Source organism: Clinocottus analis, unplaced genomic scaffold, assembly GCF_023055335.1.
Source record: "Clinocottus analis isolate CAN_PGR_092001 unplaced genomic scaffold, fCliAna1.0.p SCAF_7, whole genome shotgun sequence".
Taxonomy (NCBI): Eukaryota; Metazoa; Chordata; class Actinopteri; order Perciformes; family Cottidae; genus Clinocottus; species Clinocottus analis.
Genome location: NW_027176229.1, coordinates 17065500 through 17088896, shown reverse-complemented (window position 1 = coordinate 17088896; position 23397 = coordinate 17065500). Strand labels below are relative to the sequence as shown.

Below are 23397 nucleotides of genomic sequence, written 5' to 3'. Positions count from 1 at the left end.
TATGTATGTATATATATGTATGTATATATACATATATACATATGTATATATATATACATATTATTCCAAATGTATTACATTCTCACCATGTTTTTTTGTATTTAATCTAAAATACTTTTCTGGTGTTTGTTCTTGTAATGTGTTTCTTGTCTGTTGTGCACTGTGAACCTTGTCTGTTGTTGTCTGTATGAGTCTGTTGTTGTCTTTAGTGATAAATGAGTTTCCCCACTGGACATTAATAAAGTTTTCTATCTATCTATCTGTGACATTTTGACTAGACTACTGCATATTTGTTGTAATGCATTATAGTAACCAAAGTACTGTACCAAAGTGATTGCAGTGATCACAGAATGTATAAATGCACTTCATATTAAATTAAATATTCCAGGAAAACATGCCACATTTCTATGATGAGGACAAAAATCTATTTATTACTTGTTCCAATAAGGACTTTGCATTGACCAAATAAAAATATTTGGAGTTTTCTTTTTCATCTAAAAGGACCACTCTACATAGTATATTATTAATATGACTTGGTATCGTAATGATAGCTTGCCTGGTTAGAGAAAGCTGGAGACATGAGATATTTGTATCATTGCAGATGATATGTGGGTTTCCATAATTATGACACAGTTTTCACTTAAATTATATTTTATTTATAAGCTGATATTACTTTTCAAACAATCTGTGGTTAATTTAATAGACTTCAGTAACAACAACAAAACTGAATTGTGAATCTAGACAATTGTCTGTAAATTGGACAAAAATGATTTATAATACTGTAAATGATTTCACAGCTTTACACTAGCATATGTTATACAAAAGAAATATTCAGAAGCGTGCAGTCAATATATAGAGAAGATCAAAGTAAAAACATTGCAATGTTACATATGTTTTCCAAAGGCAATACATGTGTTGCATTCAATATATAAGTGCTGTTAAAAAATAATATTTAGCATGTATATGACAATTTTGAAAGGCATATAAAATCTTCAGCATTAAGATTTTAACTACGGAGCTGGATCCAACTGAATGATTTCCTTGATTGTGTGATCAAGCTGGCTAAGCGACTGGGAGCCTGTTTCTCGAGTTTTCCTCTCTGTGCTTTCAGCGGTGTCTGCCGGGGATAGATGAAGAACTTTCCTGCAGATGTTCTTGAAGGTAGGGCTGGAGAAGTAGTAAACGACAGGATCCAACATGCTGTTGAGATAAGTCAGGCTAATGGTGATGAAAAACACAATGGTCATGTTTTCCAGAGCAGAGCAAGCTTCAGTATCGGAAGATTTACTGGCGAGTTGTCGGGTCTGGATCCAAATCATCAGCTGTGCGATGTTGCTTGGGAGGTAGCAAACGATGAAGAGCACCGCCACCACAGTGATGAACACAAGAGCCTTCTTAATCTTTGCCTGCTGGGCCATCTGTCTCCTTCTCAGGTGGCAAATAATGTGAAATGTGCAGTAGAGAACCACGAGCAGAGGCACATAGAAGATGAAGAGAAACTCAAACGTGTGCCAGTTCAGATTCTGGTGCATTCCAGTATCAACAACGAAGCTCTCACAGTGGGTTGTGTTGATGTGTTTCAAATTGAAGACATGAACTGTCAATGAGATGGTGAGCAACCATATTGCAAGCGCGCCACATATGGCTTTGGAGATACTCAGAGAGTTGATGGGATGATGGGGATGCACCACACGCATGTACCTGTCCAAAGCGATAGCCATCAAAAAGAGGGTACTTCCACTGCGGTTCATTGCCAACATGAAGAGGCAGATGTTGCACAGAGCGGGTCCAAACTTCCACTTGATGTTTGAGATGTAGTAGATGGCACGGAAAGGCAAAGCCATGTTGAGCAGAAAGTCAGCCATTGCCAGGTTGAAGAGTAACACCGTGCTGCTCTTCCAGGGCCTAATGTGGAAGCAAAAGATCCAGAGTGCCAAACCATTTCCAAGGACTCCAAATAAAAACTCCACCAGCAAGACTGGCGGCAGCACACTGATCAGCAGAGTTCCATTGAAATCGCATCGCATGTTGACTTACGTGCTGGCTCACTGGCTGCAGATCCAATAAATACCCTCTTGACAACTGTCTGCGTTCTTAAAAAAGGAAACGTCAAAACGAGAAAAAAAAGTGTTTGTGGTTTTTGCATTTACAGGAAGCTCGACGAAGTTCTGCTTTTCATGAAATGTCATCTATATTTAAAGACGCTATATTTCTCCCGAAAGCTACAAAGAAAAAGGCTAATGACCGTGGAAGGACCTGAAAGTAAAAAGAAAAGTATTACTTCACAATATGATGAAACCTTTAATATTTACCCTTAAGTCTTGTATAAAAATCACTAATTAGTTATGTATTTAATTGCATCAATCTTCAATTAAAATCAATTCACTTGAATATTGTTAGTAAAATAACCAAACCGTCAGCTTTACAGTGCATGTGAAATGTGTGAAATTGCAGCAAAAACTGCAGTGAGCCATACAACACTGGTGTTACTTTTAGGACCACTAAGAAAGGAAATGGTGGTCTGATCAGACCTAAGCTCAAAAACTACAACTGTGAGAAACCACCCGGGCACCACTTCTCGAGAATGAGGGTGTCGGCAGCATTACGATGCAGAAGACAGAGACTCGGGATGGAGAAGATAATGAATCAAGCCAAAAGATGCTGAACATAAACTTGACCTAAAGTAAATTAGACTTCAGACGGGATGAAGGTCAAAGCCCATCAACCTAAAACACAAAGTTCATTAATATCATTGCCAAACTGTCGATGTCCACACTCACACCTGAGGGTATCGGTTTACTGATACACATAGCACTGCAGAAAGGGCTTGAATAAAATGTCTTGTCTCGGTTTATTGCTTTGATGCTGTTGGTTATGAACACGATTCAAGTCTATAATGAAAAAAATAGAGGTAATGTGAGGGAATCTGGGACGTGTAACAGATAAATGGCCATTTCAAATAAAATCAATTCATTTAATCAACAGGCAAATGAATGTAAACATAAATTCACATGCAGGACAAGTGATTTTTTCAGACGTTAGTGTATTTGTAGCAGCCATGTAAAGTAAACTGAAATGGTAATGTTTTGTGTTTGTTGAGTTCAATGAATATTTTACTGTATTGTGGCTTTCACAGCCTTCCAAAGAGGACGATCAATCGTGGTGTGACTTCCTGTGTAGATCAGCTGTTAGGTGTCTTCTTAACAGCAGTGCTGATGCAGATGAAAATGTGAAATGTCACCTTCCTGAGACGCCAGTGAACACCACATAGACACTTGTATTAATTTCTAAATTAGTCTAAGTAAGAATCTGTAGATTCCTACACACACATGTAGCTGCGTACATGTGCAGAGATAGGCATTAATGTATATGAAGTATATACAATAACCATTTATTCTGCGCTGGGTGAAGTGTGACGGTTTTATAATCAGCATGGTGTATGAGATTTATGGTGTGGGATTTGTATTTAAAGTATGGTCAATTGAATGTATCAATTGAACTGTTGTGCATGTTCATGTAACTCATGGGAGTTCACCCTTTAACATTGTTAATCAATAACTAAATAATCACAAAGAAAGAAGAGTAGTCTTAACATGATATTTGAATCAAATACTTCATTTGGAAAATGCTTTAGGAGGCTACGGAAAAAAATAAGTTAAGTTTTCCCCTCAGTTTGTAACCCTCTGCTGCAGTCTAGTGGATAACATTTGAAATTGCTGTCTTTGTCACATGTTTAGGAGCCCAGAAGCAGGTTTCCTCAACTGTGGAGGAAAAATGTTTTTTTGTGCTTTTGGATTGCTATCCATAAACCCACGTAAATGTGCACTGAACTATTCTCACATGACTTATCAGTCACTATCATGTCACATGTCAGGCTTCCCACCCAGGAATTTATAAATGGATGTCAGTTGGGCCTTGTCAGTTCAGAGACTGGGCAGAGCAGTTTTAAGACCATGTGAAAAAATGTGAGAGAGCCAGTTTAGCCTGCAGGGCAAACCCTTCCTTTTGTTCCCTTCTCCTGTTGTCCCATCACCTGCACACTTGGGAACAAAACATCAGTCACCCGGCGCAACAAACGTGAAATTCCAGTCCTACAGCCTTTAAGAGGTCTGAAATGCAGCCACAGCCTAAAATGTACTCAAGAAACAAGTGAAGTGTTCGTTTTCTCGTTCCAGTGTCAAACCACAGCACATGAAACGCATGTTGTTCCATTTTTTTAATGAAAGACAGTTTGCTTTGTATGTTTTATTCCTTGAATAGATTTCTTCACTAAGTTGTAAGCTGGATCTGTGAAATGATAAAAGATGAAGGAAGCAGACAAACAAAACAAGTTATTCCACGTACCTCAGGTCATGTCAGCCAAGTCCAGTGAAGATGAACAAATCAAGAGGCGCCACACTCCAAAATCATTAAAGAAGGAAGTGAGTGAGAGGAAAATATAGTTTCATTTGTTGGTATACTTTATTAAAGCTAATCACAAGACAGCATTTAAATAGTCAGAAGCAGATGAATTAGAGTGTCTGATCCATTGCTGACGTTTTGAAGTTGTGAGTCTCTTAAAACAGCTGCACGTCAATGTGAGGTAAATTATAATGAAGTTATCTTAAGTGAGTACAGGACATTGGGGTTTGTAGTCACTAAAGGGAAATAAATCATAGCTTTATAGAACTCACCCATGTTCATGATATGGTCACACATGTGTGAACTGTCTTTCTCCCGTTTCTGTCACTAAAGCAGTTTATTTTATTTTAGAGCATTTTGCATTCTATTTTTTCCTATTCATATTGGGAGCACAAATATCTTCTACCAAAAATAGTTGCTGTGCTGCTAAATACAGTCCTAAAACATTCCTCTCAACAATTATTGTGTTTTCTTTAATGCCACAAAATGTTTTGTAATATATGCAAGATGCTTTATAGTTATGACCTGGCCCATGTTTCCACGTGACACAGCAGTATACCCTAATCTGAGCATCATTTCCTGATTTATTATTTCACATCTCCTTGACTGTCATTGTAAGAGCAGATGCAATGTCGGGATTATAAAAAGAACCACGAAAGAATAAAAATATATAATGTGTTTTGACTTCATTGAGGTGACGTCACTGCAGCGGCTGAGAGAGACGGCCAGGTGAGCATGCTTGGTCAACAAAAAAAAACCAAACGAAATACATAGCACAATATAAAAAGGAAAATGATTTTGGCGGCAGAAAATATGATGATGATGATGGTGATGGTGATGATGATGATTCCCACCTTGGGGGAGGAACTATCTACGTAACGCACTCATTGCGCTTCCTCCTTCAGCCGTGATGCAGCGCCAGCAATGAAGCCGTAGCTTGTAGATGTCCCAGAGACTATATGGAGTCGAGATAAAAGAAGACCCCGCTGATATTTCCTCTAGCCTGGATGTTTTTTTTTGTGTCTTACAATTTTGTTTTCTCGCTGAAACCGTCATTGTCAAAACGAGAGGATGAACAGCTTGAGGCATGGGAAAAGCCGACGAAATGAGGCCAATCTCGGAGCCGAGAGGGAGCATTTTGACAAGCAGCAGGTAAAAATACAGCTGAGGCTGCGGGAACTTGGGTTTGATAAAAAAAAGCCTGCTGTTTGCTTTTTTGTTTGTTTATTTGTGCGTTTGTGTGTGTATATGTGTGTGTGCGCGCGCGTGTATGCGGAGTTCACAGTGAAGGCTACCGCATAGGCCACATTTCCAATTAACACCTTGTCTTGGGATTTCATGTTTGAAAATTAAAATACAAAAAATGAAATGGGGGGAAAATCCATAATTTCTTTTTAGCAGTAGTGCTCCGTATCAATCTATATTGTTTTTGAGTGAGTTGGCGATGTCGTCAGTAGAGACGCCTGCCTCCTCTCCAATATTGGGACTATGTGGCACTTTGCTTGTGGTGCTCAAATCACCTAAAACTACGGCTGAAATGTATGAGTTTGAAAAGTTAAACGGTGTCTCCTGACCTGGGTTGTACAATTTCATGTTTTGTACAATATAGGTTGATAAATAACACTCCAGGTAAGAGGACACGTGCTTTTTGGTCATTTGTGGGGAACTTTTCCTTTTAAATGTCTTAAAGGCATCTGTCTACTTAACAAAAAGTAGACTTGGGACTGAAAGTCAACCATGTCCATGCAGTGCTCTGTATTGTCACACTATTCAGTCCTCCATGAAGTCTGTAAATTGGCATCATGCTGATCGAGTCCTTCCTGTTTGGCCACCCTTCCTCCCATACAGACATTCGTTTCTCAGCCCTGTTGGACGTAGTACTATAGCATTGAGTTATATTACCCCTGTGGAGTACTTCAGTCAGTCTGGTTCACTTTCCTTTGTGCACTGAAGGAATGAGGTTTGTCCCATTTTCCGTGCAACAGGTGCTTTGTGGATTCTAGCAGTTACCTCACTACAGCTCTTTGTCAAGTGTACTAATGTGTACTCATAACCATCTAGATACTTCTCATGTAGACAGTATTGTTGACTAAGCACTATCTTAAGGTCGTGGAGCTTCCCTCCCACTCCCCCCCCCAGTCTCACATGGAAATGTGAGATCCAGACAAGGTTGACTAACTACACAAACTGTGAAACTGCTGCGTGGGAGTTCCGACTTACGGCACGCTCTGTATTATGCTTTATCTAAAATGGGCTGTGCTTTTCCTCCACCGGCTTTATATTCCTCCGGCAGCGTTATATTTGCTTATGAAGCACGTGCAGAGAGGTGGAGCCGGAGGTGCTTAAACTCTTGCTTGTCTTTCATATGCACCTAGTCTTTCCCACAACATGGCCAGAATACATCATGCAACTGTACACAAGGTGTGTCTGCGTGTGCGCTTGCCCCAAGTTCACTTGGTAAATGTTGCAGCATAATGGTCCAGTTTTAATCTCAAAACTGGGCAACAATTATTGAACAAGGCATGTCGCGTTCCCATTCACAGCTTATTCAAAACTGAGTGCAACTTGTGAAATTTTAAGTTTTGAACTGGTATTCTTGTTTATATGAATGATTGCCGGGTGCGACCACTCAGCTTAATGAATCCACTGGGCAATATGCAAATTAAGTAGGTTGGACTAGCTTGAATCTCCTCCTGATAATTGTATGTCTCTTTACCACCTCCTATTAGCATTTTACTACAGCTAGTTTGGTCGATGTGGAGACTCAACTGGTTAACTGCTTGCAAAATGTACTGACTAAATGGCACATTTAACAACAAATTTAAGCTTTATGTTTGAAAGTTTTCTGTGTGTTGGGAGACCCTATAATCTTATATATATATATATATATATATATATATATATATATATATATATATATATTTTTGTTTCTCAGTCTTGCTGATTCATCGAGTGCTCTTACTGAAACTCCTGCTGCAGCTCACTGTCACTCTTCTGCTGCGTTCTCTCCTCTTTATGTTGACCTTGGTACCAAGGGGAAATGTCTCACACAGCGTCCTGTGTGTTTGTGTGTCGTGTTTGCTTTCCCGTACTCTTGTTGCCTGAGTGAGCGCCCATGAGAGAGGGAAGGGGGATGGGAGTACCAGAGGGCAAGAACGCAGCTACTGAGTGGGAGTAGAGAGAGAATTAAAAGCATGTTGGTTTCATTCTTTGATTTAAAAAAGGGTGTGTGCTAAGTGAATACTTTGTTTTTGCAGTGAAATATTCTGTCAATGTTTGTCAACAAACAAAAATGGGTGAATTCAAGCTGTGACTTTACCTGCAAACTCATAATCATGAACATAACGTGACTCATTAGCTAATTAATCAGCTCTGACAACTGGCCAAAAAGACATTCTGGTTGCTTAATAACTGTTTGTCTTTTGCTGAATATTTTAGTAAATGCAGTGTAAATATTTAACGTACATTTAGACAGAACTTCATAATGTGACACAACTTCATCTGTGCGGTCATTCAATAGTTATCTTGATTATTCTCACTTTCTTAAGTTCCTCCATCATGCTGCTTTCGTTAGCATATTTCATGAGTTAAAAGGAGATCTATTCAATGCGAGCTCGATCATATCAACGTGAACATTCTTTTAGGACAAAATATGTATCTTATTTTGCACGAGTGTTTGTCTTGTGGCTGTTGCCATGTTTGTCTGGAAGAGATATTAGCTGAATGTCCAAGTGTGTCCTTTTTAATCCATTGAATTTAGTTATGGATGTGATGTATGAACACAATTAATTGTTAAATTATAGCAATAAGAAAAGATGGTAAACCTGAGGGATTACAATTTGCACCACATCAGTTGAACACCACGTGTGGTTTGGGGGCTGAAAAAGTGTTTTTTATGTCTTTTTAGGGATGGATGATTAGTTAGACTGAGAACAAAATTGTATGTCCACTGTTTCTTTTTTATGATTATTGCCTGTGTTGATGTGGGAGAGGCTGTAAAGAGAACATTTAACGTGGTGGAAGCAGATAAGACAAAAGCAAAAGTAACTTTTTTTTTTGAATAATTTGATCTGAAAAATAATATATAATTGACAAACCTGTTTAAAAGCAAGCTGAAAACTATGCCGAAGACATACTATAAACTGTTAGCATTCCTGTTAGGACTTCATCTCATAGGTTTGAGCTGTGCTAAAGACTGTTTGTGACCTTGTCCGCCACAGCTCCAGCAGCAGTCTGTTGAATTAAGCTGATAAGGACCTGCAGTAAGTGCTCTTGCCTCGGGTCATTATGTCCAGTGAGAAGCAGCTCAGGTGTAGCGCTGATGCTTTGACTTCATTAACTTCATACACTCGGCCACACCAGGATGTCTAAACACATGGACACACTGCTAAAAGGCAAAGATGACAAGGTAAGGCGGCGACACCTCAAGGTTGGAGGTATTCCCGCAGCGTGGACACTGCAGTGACTGTGGAGGCTACAATAATGCTAGCTGGCAACACACCTCATGGCAGGCCTCTGGGATTAGTCCAGGCTTTCCCTCCCTCTCACTTCTCCTCTCTGCTGGTCAGAGGATTTACTGACGCTTGAGCCACATGTAGCATTCACTTGTTGGCCAGTCGACGGCATGTCGGGTGCGCTTGGACCAAATTGCTCCTTTTTAGTAAAAAGTTAGAATTTCATCTGACTTACATTTGACCATGGCATTTAGGAAATGGTATCTGTGTTTGTGTGGGACCCGGCTGTAGGTTAACGAAAGACTTGATGGTGAGACTTGTGTCGTGTGCGTTTCACATGACGTCTAGCAGCAGAGCGTTTCTCACTCATAATGGTAAAACAAAGTAAAACAAGAAGTAGTTGCATTTGCAGGCAATTAAACAAAGGTGACTCGTAACAACAGCCGTCACTTTCATCTCCAAGAAATGATGATGCTCTATAGACCGATGGCTTAATCAAGAAAATAACAGGCAGATTAATCATTAATTGCAGCCCTTTCTAATAATTGAAGGGCTGCTACTGTAGTTTGGTCCCCATTCAACCAGTGCCTATTACTTTCCCAGTAGCCTTGATCAAGAGAAGGTAAGGGTTCGTACACTGCAGTGCTCCAACAAGTGACACTGAAATCTGTATTCTATATATACCAAAGTTCTTAATTAAATGAGGAAATACTCATATAGATTATTTATTAATTGAATTACCAGAAACCATTCCATGTTGTGATGAAATTACCAATATGGGGGTTGAGATTTTGACCCGATTGCCAGCCCTCCTGTCCCTTCTCTTGCTGTGTCTCTCTCTCTCTCTCTGACTGGCAGCAAGTCTGAATGTACTATGAGAGTCTCCCTGCTTAGCGGCCATCTGTTGAGGCCTCAGTGCCAGGCTCTGTGTGCCAGAGAGCGGCCCCCGTCAAACCCAATCTTCTGCCCCAGCTGTCGGCCTTCCTCCCCAGACAAACCCCTCATTGTCACACGGGCCTCCACGCTAGCCCACTGCACTTGCCCTGAGTAAACGACGAGGCAGCAGTTCATCTGCGTCAGAAGCAGTTCACCCCTCACTCTGAACGCCACAGTAGCCCCTCTGTGCTTTGTTCTGTGACCATGTATGTTTTGGTGGTTCTGTGTGTGTGTTTGTTGAAGGGGGGAGGGGGGATGTATTAAAGAGGCTTTTATCGGGTCGGTGGGATTAGGGGCGTCTGCCGCTAGTATGATATGTTTCAAACAAATGTGACATGGATTTCAAGCCTGTGTTTGAGGGTAAAAACAAAGAACCAGAGTATTGTCAGGTCATGTACTGGGCTGTGCAATTTCTCTGCATGCTACGGTTTAAGGAGTGTTTTTATGTGGGAAGATACTTTGGGATGAGAGGCTGAGATTGATGGAACTGTATTTTGGATTAGTCTCTTATGTAATACTGTGATGGGGAAGCTGGCTCGCCAGCTTCATGGAGATTATATGCATTTCAATGGATGTGTTAAAAGGACACTACAAATAAACAAGTAAATGTGAATTTGAAATGCATGCACGGATGCAACGTTAGTGGTTATTTCATCATGAAGATACTGTGAAGAAATGTATTCTTCGGCTCTGGGCGGGACAGTCTTTGTTTTCAGACTTGTGCAAAGAAATGATCTGTGTGCATCAAGGATGATAAAAGATACAGGAACCGTGCACTGCTCATTTTATTTCATTGTTGCTTACAATTGAAAAACCTTGTAAATCATTTGGCATTCAAATTAGTCCATGAAAGAATAACATCCACTTTCACTCAAGAAAGATTAAAAGCTGTCAGATGAATTTGCTGTTTCTAAAAACATTAATAATGATGTGCTAATTAAACAAATACCTTTCTAAAAATAAGACTACTCTCTAAGATAACATTCCATTGGAACAAAAGGGGGATGACCATGAAGAGCACTCTGTTGTAACATGACCATACCAGGAAGTTATCATATTACTTTTGTGTCCGAGGTTCATTGAAATAAGTGACTGTCTTTGGGGACGCATATGCAACAGTACGGAAATACAGACTGTATTTGTTTTTCCTTTCCTGCTCCTTTTCTGCGACACTTGACTTACCTGCTGGACAGGTTGCAGAGCAGCTCGTGTGCTCTGTGGTTCTGGTGACACTCTCCTGATCAGGCGGTTAGTATGTGATGTTATCTTTAGATGCAGGCTTTGCTTTCTCTGACCTATCCTCCCATAGATGACGATGCAGAACGCGTAACACCACACACATTCATTTTGTTGACATTAGGGGTAGGTTTGCAGCACAAGATGTGGAAAAACAAAGGAATCTGCATGACTTCTTTTCTGTGGCCATGTTTCACTTTAAGTCAGTCTAAACTTAACCTCTGCTAGTTCACCCTGAATTACTAAAATCCGGCTAACCACAAGGTGAGAGCCAAAGGTCCTTCTGTGTGTACACAGTGCAGAGTCATTGTTGAGTCATTGTTTCTCTGATTCATTCCTGTCACTGCAGCGCAGCCTGTTATCATTTGTTAGTCTCAAAGTCTTTATTCAACTTCTCACGACTTCTGTATTTGTCTTTTACGTCTATTGTAAGCCCGACATTTGATGGTTGTGTGGGTGGAGAAGCAAGCCGTACAAGTTCCAAGATTAATTCCTCTCCTCTTCTTTCAGCTGAGCAGTATCAGCAAGGCCATCAACTCCACTGAGGTGCCTGTGAAGGAAAAACATGCACGTCGTATCCTTATAAATACAGATCACCAGAGTTTCACTGTTCTGTTAATATTTGTAGTGTTTGGTACTGCCTTCACATCACAACTTGTCAGGTAATTTATTCGGAAAACATTCATGTCCTATTAGTGTCACATGTATTATTTAGTCATCGTGAAACAGCATTTTTGGAGACAGTAATGTATTTCCTGTTTGAAAGGAATATTATGATGGATCTAACAGAAGGCAGAATTCAGAGGCGTAAACCAATGACATACAATACAATTGCATCTTTCTGCCTGTAGTATGTATTTGTCAGGAATGGGGCTGCTCAAATCTGTGATGGCACAAAGGGGTTACCATTAAGAGTGTCGATGTAGGAACATGTCTACTTTCATTTCGTTGAGAGGTTGTGTGGGAATGGCACATGCTGTTCATGCTTTCTTAACACGACAACAGGAATCATCCTGGGGACTCACAGGGAGAAGGGAGCCTACACCTTCTGGTCCTACGCTCTGGGCTTCCCTCTGGCCAGCAGCTCCATCCTCAGCTGGAAGTTCTGCCATGTGCTGCACAAAGTCCTGCGGGATGGACACCGCAATGTACGACACCAAGTACCCCTCTCTTACTATCTGGGACATCTGAGAGATGTTAAATTGGTAGATTTTGTTGAGTGATCAAAGACTGTTGCAGCATCATGAGTTCGACAAAAAGTCTGGAAAAAAAATTAAACATAGGCATTTGTTGTGATCAAATGTAGAAAAGAAATTGAAACTGTACATGATGTGATTGTTAATTAATAATATTTAACTTTTAATATTGGCTTTCTTCCTTGTTCTATTATGTCTGGTAATGACAACGGAAACGGTTCACTTTTAAAGTGTAAATTAAGGCTTTTTAACATTTATTTCAATGTATTCAGTTGTTCATTCATGTTGTCACCTTCATAGGTTTTACAAGACTGCATGAGGCATCACAGCTCTCTTGTTGAAATTGGGAAACTATGGGTGAGTCCTTGCATCATTTTTATCCCATTATTATCCTAAATGATTTCAAAAGAATGCATTTTGAAAAATATACATTTGTGTTGCACTGAATTTAATGTAAAGGTTGAAATAATCTTTCTCCAGTAAGACAAAAGGCTTCAACTCGACAAGATGGATAGAATGTATTTATAAATATTATTTGTGCTTCATTCTTGTACGCCTGCATTTCCAGAACAACCTCCATGACAAATATGGACAGCTGGTGGTTCTGTATACCAAGCTGCTCTGCACAAAAATGGAGTTTCATGTGAAGGTAAGAGCATCCTCTGTCTTATGCCCCCCCCTTCCTCCCTTCATGGTAATGAATGACTCAGCAAAATGATATGAATTCACACCATGACTGGGAATAGACACTAAACCTCTAACAATGCACCTCTTCAGCATTCAGAAATCCCTCCGAACCTGGAAGCCACCGATGAACTCCTGGAGCGCACTGCAGGAAGCGACATTAATAATGTGTGAGTTTTGAAATACTGCAAGACGTAACTTCATTCAATTATCTGTTTGCCCTTAAATCTACAATTGTAATCAGCAGTCATAAGCACAGCTTCTGCCAGACAAACTAGCCCAAAAAATAAATAAAAAATAGACAAGCTCTGCTGCTCCTTTTTAATTCTAGGGTCATATCATCATTGTTTTTCAGTGGGGCCTCTTTTCTGTCTAACAGGGGTATCAACTTCTCTCCTGCAGGTTCCAGCTCACAGTGGAGGTGTTTGATTACTTGGACGCAGAGCTGAGGCTGGCCGAGACAGGTGAATAAAACAGCCGCCCACCTTTCCCCCATCCTACTCTTCCAAGGAAGAGAAACCTGAGCTACAGTAGAGAGCTGCGGCCTGCTGACATTAGTTATTTATGTTCAAAAGCCAATAGCCTTTTGAAGAATGGGTTATTGTGAGCAACTCTTCTTCTGCCTGTTTTCACAAGACTGTAGTTCCTTTTCTTTTTTTTGGAGAAAGTATTTTCAATCACTTCCTCCAGTTTTAACTCGTGTTCAAGGAAATGCCTTCAATTAGAGGACTTTAAGTCGATTTCCTCCAGTGCATCTGTGATTGTATGCTCCTGCAGGTTGTGGGCCCCAAAATGACTTCTTAAACACCATAAACACATTTTGCAGCTGTATTGTGAAAGACACTAAAATAGCAAGAGTCTCAAATGTGAAAACAAGCTTTTCAACAGCAGCTGACTCAATTTATTTTATGAGGACGATTTACAAAATTGATAAAAAATACATGATTGGACAAGCCTGTGATTGTAACACAAGAGGCCTTTATTGAGGTTTAGATATGGGCATCATTTAGAGGCCAGCATTCTGCACATTTACTGTATGCTCCTATTTGTGACCTCTCTCCTAGTGATCCGGCAGCTCAACACATCCATCGCCATCTCCACTCTCACATCAGGCCAGTGTCGGCTTTCTCCACTCATTCAAGTTGTTCAGGACTCAAGTCAACTCTACCACTTCACCGTCAAGCTGCTATTCAAGCTGCATGCCTGTAAGAACAGTTGTTACTCCCTCTTAGCCTAGACATTTTAGAATAAACTTGGTAAATGTTCACTCTCAACACAATAAAGTCAGTTATGTCTGTAATTCAAGCTATTGTTTTTAAGCATAAGAACATTGTACGACATTGTGAATTTCAGGTCTCCCCGCTGACACTTTACAAGGACATCGTGATCGTTTCCATGACCAGTTCCACAGGTAGGACATGCATGACCTCAGGCTATGAGTGAATGAGAGTGGCTGCATCAAAGTGGATAGTCATTCTTGTACCAAAGGAAGAGTGCAACATAATCCTGCCCCACCCAGCAGTGCTCATGCAAATGTGCGCATGCACTGATTCCCATCTCCCGCCCTTTGTGGTGTCAGATGGTGTCATTGTCACAGATGCATTCATATTTTGCTGCTAAGTTCAAAGAGGATGGCACAGTTTGCCATATCTACCAGCTGTAAATTTAACACATTGTATAACACATGAAAGCCATCTAATAAGTTTAAAAATCTATTATATTAACTTGTTGTCTTTTGTTCCACAGCCTTAAGACCTTCTTCAATAAAGCCAGGGACATGATGTACTTTAAGAGGCTGATTCAGATCCCCAAGCTGCCTGATGTAAGAACTCAGAGGGTTAGGCAGAGGTTGGATGACTTCAGTGCTGAGTCACAGCCTCTGTCTTAGATATCAATGACTTCACGATAAACCTAATACTGCTAATGCTACCTACAAACTAGGGCCGTTTGCTTTGTTGTATTTATGTAGAGAGCTATGATCTGTTGAAACTTGCCATGAAGGTTTTCTCAAAAACAACCATAAATAAATTGGTAACGTGCCTTTTTGTCTGTCTCTTTGTCAGTCCCCACCTAACTTCCTGCATGCAGCTTCACTGGCTAAGCACGTAAAGCCAGTGGTGGTCATCCCTGATGAGTACGAGCAACAAGAAGACGACGACGATGAACCCGAGCCGCTCATCGAGGTCAGCGACGTCTCAACATCCAGCATCCAGGCACAGCCACCGGTATGGCACACAGCACACTGATGCATGCATCCAGCCATTTGCACTCAGACAAGAGAACCCTGACGCTGTTTGCTTTTTCACTTACTATTTTACTTTTCTCAGCAATTGGACATATTTGATAAGGCGTTTGGACCTGCAAATGGAGGATTTGATGACCGGTGAGCCAGGATGTTTTGAAACTCTAACCTGTGATCGTCAATCAGACCATTTGGTTTCAGTATGTAATCCATGCCAGCACATTATGACTGTTTTCTGTCTTGCAGGGATCTCCAGATTGAGAGCCTCAAGCAAGACCTGGAGTTGTTGAGAGCAGAGCTGGAGAAGGTCAAAGCAGAGGTAAGGAATGTTGGTCCTGAATCACCTGTTTCAGGCTTCTTTTGTGTCTGCATAGAACATAGGTGTGGTAGGAGAGAGCATTATTATCTATGTGCAAAGGAATCTGGGTCATGTGTTGGGTGGATGCTCCTGACATGTGGAATGTGGCAAGTAGCCTCTGAAAGAGACAGGGGTGTCCAGTTGAGATTTTTGACGTCACGCTTGGACTGCCGTGTCGTTTTTCTAGGCCTTTTTCACAGCAGGGTAAACATCGGTTTAATCCAAAACATTAATTATGTCCATGTTCCTTTTCGGTGTAGCGGGGCATTGTGCACGCTGGCTCACTGCAATGGCTTTGACACACTAAATAGAATGGGACCATTTTATATTTAATCAATTGCATGTGTGCAGACAAGCTGGTGGTGTTATAAATAAGTCTTGAGAGATGAAAATGTCATGTTGAATGTTAAACAATTCTGTTCAATATTCAACATGACATGATGAAGTCTATTTTTCCTAAAATGCCAATATATATCTTTTGTATCCCTCCTGAAGGCTCAGCGTTACATCACACAACTGAAGTCCCAAATCAACAGTTTGGAGGCAGAACTGGAAGAACAGCGGGCACAGAAGCAACGCGCTTTTGTGGAAAATGAACAACTGCGCATGGAGCTGGAGGCGACGCGTCGCCGCAACGCAGAACATGAGAGCACACAGGCCGTCTTCATTGAAGCAGAAAGTAAAACATAGTCAATACTGTCTCTCTTGTACAAGGACAACATGTGGTTGTGTGCCTATGATAACGCTGTCCTTTTTCTGTGCAGATAGAGCACAGGCCACCGAGCAGCGCTACAATAAGCTGAAGGAGAAGCACACAGAGCTGGTGTCCAGCCATGCTGAACTACTTCGGAAGGTACAGAAAGACTGCAGATCAATCGTTAGATGTTTGTTTTAAATTGGATGTCAACATCTGGCTGTGTGTAGTCACACTATGTGTGTTAATGTGCTGACAGAGTGCAGATACTGTGAAGATGCTATCAGCAACCCAGCAGACCCAGGACGAGGTAGAGAGGACCAAACAGCAGCTATCGTTTGAGGTTGAGCGAATAAAACAGGAAGCTGACATGAAGGTTGTTGTTTTCTCTTTACACGAACATTGAGGTTTCCAGGTGGCAGTGCTAGTGTGCATGGATTTAAATAATAATGTTTTATCATCACTGTAGCTGGAAGAGCAGAAGTTTGAAATGGAGAAGCTGAAGAGGGATCTGGAGGAGAAGATGGCAGAAGTCATGCGCATCAAGGGGACTCTGCAGAACAGCGAGAAGGTGTGGAGTAACTTAATTACTTGGTTATTAATTATAACCTGTAACGTTATAATAAAGCCACCACCTCTATGATTAGCTGATTTTCTACCATTTAGTATTTAAAGTTGTACTGTGTTTGGAAGCTTGAGGCTTGTCACACATTTCCGGATGGATTTTCCTTCTGACACTCAAGGCCATCTGCCTCTTCTGGCTTCCCTCATCGCTCTCTTCCTTTTTTGCCAGACATCGGAGCAAATGAACAGCTCAGTGTCGGCTCTGCAGGCAGAAAAGGAGCGTCTGATGCGGTCTGTGAGTGAGAAGGAGGCGGAACTGTCGTCTCTGCGGCAGGTTGCACAGGTGCAGCAGTCGTCACTTCAGCAGGAGCGTGAGAGGAACAGCAGGGAGCTTGTAGACCTGCAGGGCAAAGTGCAGGAGAAGGTCAGTCAAGTCAGGACAGTCGAGCCGAGCTCGACAGTGGGAATCGCAGACAAGTCTCCCCTACTTATTATAGAGAATGATATTTGTACAACGGCTGTATTTACATGAATTGCAGTATTATCGAAGTAACCTTAAAATAATACTCACAATCCACCAGATATTAGGATATCGTGTTTTGTTCCACTTCAGTCAGTTTTTTTAAGCACTTTAGAAAACAGGCTGTGACAAATAATGGCGTCGAAGCTGATTGATGGCACACATTCTACCATATGAATAGAGGAAAAGGTTTGAAGCACAGTTTGTGCTTATTCCATGCAAAGATGGCCACAAGGGAGTCTATACCATGACGACAGTATGAAGGAAAGACGAAGACTGATTATTTATTGTCAATCAGACCATTATTGATGATTATGAGAACGGCTCACATAAATGGTCTCGGAACAAGGCTATCGTAAATGTAACCAATATGAAGCACTGGCTTTGAATATATATTTGAAGTACAAAAACAATCATTTGGGGATAATTCTTTTTTTTTTTTTTTTTTTTTAATGATCAGAATTTCAAAACCTAAAGCAGAATGTGGGTGTACATGGATGCACTTACAGGGAGAAAAGGTTCAAATGCTTTATCTGAACTATCTGCATTCTACTCACTGCACCTAGTATATTGATCTCGTCATCAACATGTATTAAACCGTACACATATGCATGATCTTTTGAATGTGTAATTGTGTGTTGGTGTCCATGTAGACAAATCTGGGGGAGCAGCTTAACCAGAAGCTTCTGGAGGAGCAGTTTGCTCTGCTGCAGGGTACCGTCACAGAGGCTGAGAACATCATCCAAGATGCTGTTGCAAAACTGGACGACCCCCTTCATATACGCTGCACCAGCTCTCCAGGTCAGACCCCTGTCCTATTATTTCAACAGGCCTGAACCCAAAAAGATCAACACTAAAGTGACTTAAACAAATCTTGTATTTTTTTTCAATCGTCTGTTTGTCCTCCAAACACAGATTACCTCATAAGTCGGGCGGAGGCTGCACTGGGCTCCGTTGACAAAGTGAAAAAGGGCCATGCAGATTATCTGAGTAACATGGGGGGTGAGTTTTCTCTGCTTCTGATTCAACATGACCCTGCTGACCCCATGACAGTTTGTGGCTTGTTTGTAGATGTGGTATACTGCTTCCTTACTGTTTGCCCTTGTAACCAGATGCTGGAAGCCTGCTGAGGGCTCTGACCCAGTTCTCCCACTTGACTGCGGATACAATCATTAATGGCAGCGCCACTGCACACATGGCCCCCACAGACCATGCAGACAGTAAGGAATATCTGAAATACCTTATTTGCATTGCATTAGTTGTATTCATATTTATTACCTACATCTTTTATTCCAATTTGATTTCAAACCTCTGCTTTAGTGCTTCAAGATGAATTAGAGGGGTGAGTTTTAAGTGTTGATGTAAAAAGAACATGTTCAATAGCTGATCACGGCTCTTTTACACCCAACAGAACTGACAGAGAACTGCAGAGGCTGTGCCACTCAGAGTCTGCAGTTCTTCAAGGACCTGAAGTCCAAGACCACCCTCCAAAAGGCAGACCCGGCCTCCATTCGAGTGATCATTCAAAAGATCCTTAATTTGGGTCAAGTGAGGAACACTAACATTTTTTTATGAAATACTACTTCCAGTAACTGCCAGTGCCTTCCCTTTCATTACGATAAGGAGACCCAGGTTCACGATATGATATGAATAACAGTTCTATAAAGAAGTATGTTCTGTAAAGGAATACACTTTTCTGAGACAGTTTGCCGCTTGCAGATGATTAAAGTTGCTGCAAACGAAGAGACATGATGCTGTTTGTTGAGAGTTTATTAAGCAATCTTGCCACTACTGGGACAGTGAGGTGAATCAATTCTTAGGAAGCACCTCCAACTACCGCCTGCATTATGAACACTGTAAATGCATCAGTGTGTTCTAATGCAATGTTTGGATGTGGATATAGAATTTGTGGTCTTTTTTACGATGGTATTTTGTGATTTGTTTGGATATCAAATCTTATTTCTGCATCAACACTTGTTATCATTTAAGTTATTCTTTCCCTAATGTTGTTTTAAGACCATTCTGAAAGTAGTCACTCATATTTTTCTTTAAAATTACTAATAATTTTTCTCTCGTTATATCTAGGAGCTGCGGCCAAAAGGCATGGACATTCGTCAGGATGAGCTTGGAGATCTGGTCGATAAAGAAATGGCCGCAACATCAGCTGCTATTGAGGAGGCTGTCCGCAGGATTGATGTAAGTAATGTAAAACTTGCTTTAAGATGTGCTCGTATTATCTGTAAAGATTTTACCTGTTTGTATTGTGCAGTGTATCTACTGTAACTGATAAATATTGTGAATCCTTTTGTATTTAGGAAATGATGGATCAGGCACGAAAGGACACATCAGGAATAAAACTGGAGGTCAATGAAAGGTCTGTTTACAACTTGTAACAAGCTGCATCATCTGTTTAAGTCTAATTAATTAATATCAAACTGGTAGGTGCAGTTGTAGTCCTTCATGTTTAAAATATATAATCAGAGTAATGTCACAATACCAAAACGCATCCTCTTGTCTTTGTTTTACTTGTTAGAATAAAGTAAAAGTCTATCAATAACTCTGTCCACTTACATTTCACTTCTTTTTTTTTTTTTTACAGAATCCTCAACAGCTGCACAGACCTGATGAAGGTACTATGGTTGATGTGTTTCAACTAATGTACTGTATGTTCTCTACTGCCTTAGTCCACCCTGCATATATCCTGTTTCTAATTATCCACCTAATTTCTTGGTTCTTCTTTGTGATCATCAACTCTTGTAGGCCATCCGCATGCTGATCATATCATCTACAGACTTGCAGAAGGAGATTGTCGAGAGTGGGAGGGTGAGTCACACTGTTCTAATTTTGAATCCAAAACTGGCAGCTTGGTTTTGTTTTTCAGTTCAACAGCTTTTGTTTGAAACCGAGAGCTGCTCTGTTCCATTCAGACAAAAACAACTAACAGGGACTAACACTATTATTGTTTGGCTTGTTCAGGGTGCAGCGTCCATGAAGGAGTTCTACGCCAGAAACTCTCGCTGGACTGAGGGCCTCATCTCTGCTGCCAAGGCTGTGGGATGGGGAGCCACAGAGATGGTGTAAGTCATACAGGACATTGCATCTTGTATTGCATTGTAACAAAATGATTATTGCAGCTGCCAGAGTTATTGTTTCAAGGCACATTGCTAGAAATATTGTGTTGTCACCTAAACATATTGGCCTGATCCTCACAGGGAGTCTGCTGATAAGGTGGTGCTGCACACGGGCAAATACGAAGAGTTGATTGTCTGCTCCCACGAGATCGCTGCCAGCACAGCACAGCTGGTTGCTGCCTCAAAGGTAATAGTCAGATTTTGAAGAGAAATGCAATGATTAAACCTTCGAGATACTATATTGTAGTAATAAACTACATTGTATTACGCTAATTGGTCTGTTCATTCAGTGTCTAAATTGTGTCATCTAGTCTCACTCAAGCGCTCTCCTCTGCACTCAGGTTAAGGCAGAACGCAGCAGTAAGAGGCTGTCAGTTCTCCAGCAGGCTTCCCGCCATGTGAATGAAATGGCAGCTAATGTGGTGGCCTCAACAAGGACGGGCCAGGAGCACCTGGAGGACAAAGGTGAGTACAATTTGATCTGTGCACAACATAGTTTTGGACTCTGATGAGCATCTGTATAATAATTCTTCAACACTTTTTATGTGCAGAAACCATGGACTTCTCTGGGATGTCCGTTATTAAGTTGAGAAAAGAAGAAATGGAGTCACAGGTGAGTTATGGTTACAGAACTGTGAGGGGTTTAAAAGCCTTGAAGTGTATGTGCTTTACTTTTGATATTTACGATTGAAAAACATTCACTCCTTATTTCTTTAGAATTAGATTGATTTTAATGTAAGTTTATAAGTCTAAAGGCATCATCTAAACACAGGCCATATCGTATTTCTTTGATCTCTAAATGCTGACATCAGAAAGGTAAATATTTACAGTGTCGTTAGGATGAGTTTTTTTTTATAAGTTGTGATTTTAAAAAAGCTCTGCAATCTTATCGAAAACTGGACCAATTCCAATGAATATTTAAATAAATAAATTGAGAGAACACTATTTAACACTGAAGGATTAAATTTAAGAACAGGGTGTAATACTATAATTACCTGGGGTATTTTCCCATTTCACATACATTCAATTGACATGGAACAGATTTTACATGTAATGTGATCATATTGAACAAGATAAGATGGATGGATAAACCCGTGGTTATTTCCCGCTCCACAGGTGAAGCTGCTGGAATTAGAAAGTCAGTTGGGGAACGAGCGCTTGCGTTTGGGAGAGCTAAGGAAGAAGCATTATGAGTTGGCCGGAATCCCTTCAGAGCAAGTTCCTGAGGGGAACGGTGAAACCACTTTGCTGGACCATCCTGTCCCCATGTCACCAAAACCCAGCAAGCCTGCTCTCTTCAAGAAACCTGCCTTGTCCCAGAAACCCAACATACCACCCAAAACCACGGTAAGGGATGTGAAGAAAAGGCTTTGTGTTACATGTGATGAAATATAATGGACTCGTTGATAAATCCAATCTGTATTTGTCTCTTTCTTCTGTATGTTTCAGTTTAAGTAATGCCTAAGCAGAAGAGGAAAGTTCTCCACAAATGGATAGTCGGTTGGACCAGATTCACCATGTTGTAAACATATGGTTCCTTTAAGTTGCATGCTGACAATCCTCTGCCTCATTCTGCATCTTACTGTTTTCTTTCCTTTTATTTTTTTCTGCCAAAATGACTAGAAGCCTGATTTTTGACCCTTGATGTCTGTTAGGATTGTGTTATCTTTACCTTACTCCGTTTTTGTTTTTTTTTAAAGACAAATGCACATCCAGGCAGAACACAACCACAAACCGACAGATAAAGAAATAACCACAAACAGACAGAATATCTTGTAGTTTTTATCTTCTCAGTTTTCATCATGCTTTGGACAACCTTTTTGCACACTGTTGAATCACAGAGCCTATCAAATTTTTCTTCATGTACATTATGCTATTTATGTTGTGGTGGGAGGTAATGGAAACCTGTGTTTCACATCATGTGTTTCCATGTTGCTGCAAAAGTTTTACTTACCTCTGGCTTTGCCTTCAAGATTTCCTTTTATGTGCAAAATGACTTTCTTTATCAGTGGTACAAGATTGTCTCAGAGGCCTTGGCTTGTATGTGCTCTACTAATGCATTGAATCATACCTGTAAAGACAGTCTGTATAGGACTGTGCCACTCGCACTAAGTATAATTTATGTCTACACAGCTCTTGATTGTCTCTTTATTGTAAGAGAACTTTGGGATTATGTGGAAGTGCATTTTATTTATATATATATATATATATATATATATATATATATATATATATATATATATATATATATATATATATATATATATATATATATATATATATATATATATATATATATATATATATATATATATCTCTATCAATCAGCTGTAGGTGTCTTTTAATTGTCTAATTCTTCTTTTAGGCTAAGGGAAGATTTAGGGTTAGTTATTCTATAATATTAAGGTTCCAGATCAAGCTCTCTTTGCCTCTGAGAGGGAAGCCTTTCATACAGGGTCTTAAAATGCTTTATGTTCTTTCCTTACCTCTATACGAAATGTCTTTATACACTCTGATCTATTAATATATTTTAGTAAAGATAATAGTGGTTTCACCTTGTAAGAAGTGTAAATGTCAAACCGATGCATAATAAATGTTTAATTTAGTGTCCCATTGTGTTACTTTGTCTCTTAAGCTTTTTTGTAACTCTTATTTATTCAACGATTTGATCATTAACGACACCACAAAAAGCATATTCACATACAAGACAAATACTGAATAAATAGTTGTTGTCTACAATTGAATGTTGTATTCATTAATAAAACATTACATTTTAGACAAACAATTTACCTCAAGTGCGAATTATAGAGCTGGGATATTTTAAAAGCTGAATGTTGTGTACATAGAAGGTCAAGGCATGCGCACAAGGACGTTGAATCAACGTGGATGTAGGGCTGCTGCCTTCAGGAGCGACTGTAAATGGCATGACTTCTCAAACAGGACAGTGAACCTATGCTGATGTGACGTTCACGGATCAGGAA

At 40.3% G+C, this 23397-nt stretch overlaps 2 protein-coding genes across 2 annotated transcripts; one reads left to right on the top strand and one right to left on the bottom strand.

Annotated features, from left to right (window-relative positions):
• Positions 1–1010: 1010 nt before the first annotated feature.
• Positions 1011–2027, bottom strand: LOC137805215 (hydroxycarboxylic acid receptor 3-like). Its single transcript, XM_068605022.1, has one exon. It carries the CDS (start codon positions 2025–2027, stop codon positions 1011–1013), a length of 1017 nt encoding a protein of 338 aa, XP_068461123.1.
• A 3279-nt stretch (positions 2028–5306) lies between these two features.
• Positions 5307–22614, top strand: hip1rb (huntingtin interacting protein 1 related b). Its single transcript, XM_068566573.1, has 32 exons — positions 5307–5553; positions 11538–11601; positions 12033–12175; positions 12524–12580; positions 12792–12872; positions 13001–13077; positions 13310–13371; positions 13972–14112; positions 14261–14318; positions 14654–14729; positions 14971–15132; positions 15235–15290; positions 15396–15468; positions 16003–16186; positions 16272–16360; positions 16461–16577; positions 16671–16772; positions 16995–17189; positions 17939–18086; positions 18201–18287; positions 18398–18505; positions 18697–18833; positions 19371–19481; positions 19601–19659; positions 19885–19915; positions 20046–20108; positions 20262–20362; positions 20498–20603; positions 20758–20881; positions 20968–21029; positions 21533–21763; positions 21866–22614. The coding sequence occupies exons 1-32, from the start codon at positions 5473–5475 to the stop codon at positions 21872–21874; spliced, it is 3195 nt and encodes a 1064-aa protein (XP_068422674.1). The 5' UTR covers positions 5307–5472; the 3' UTR covers positions 21875–22614.
• The last annotated feature ends 783 nt before the right edge of the window (positions 22615–23397 follow it).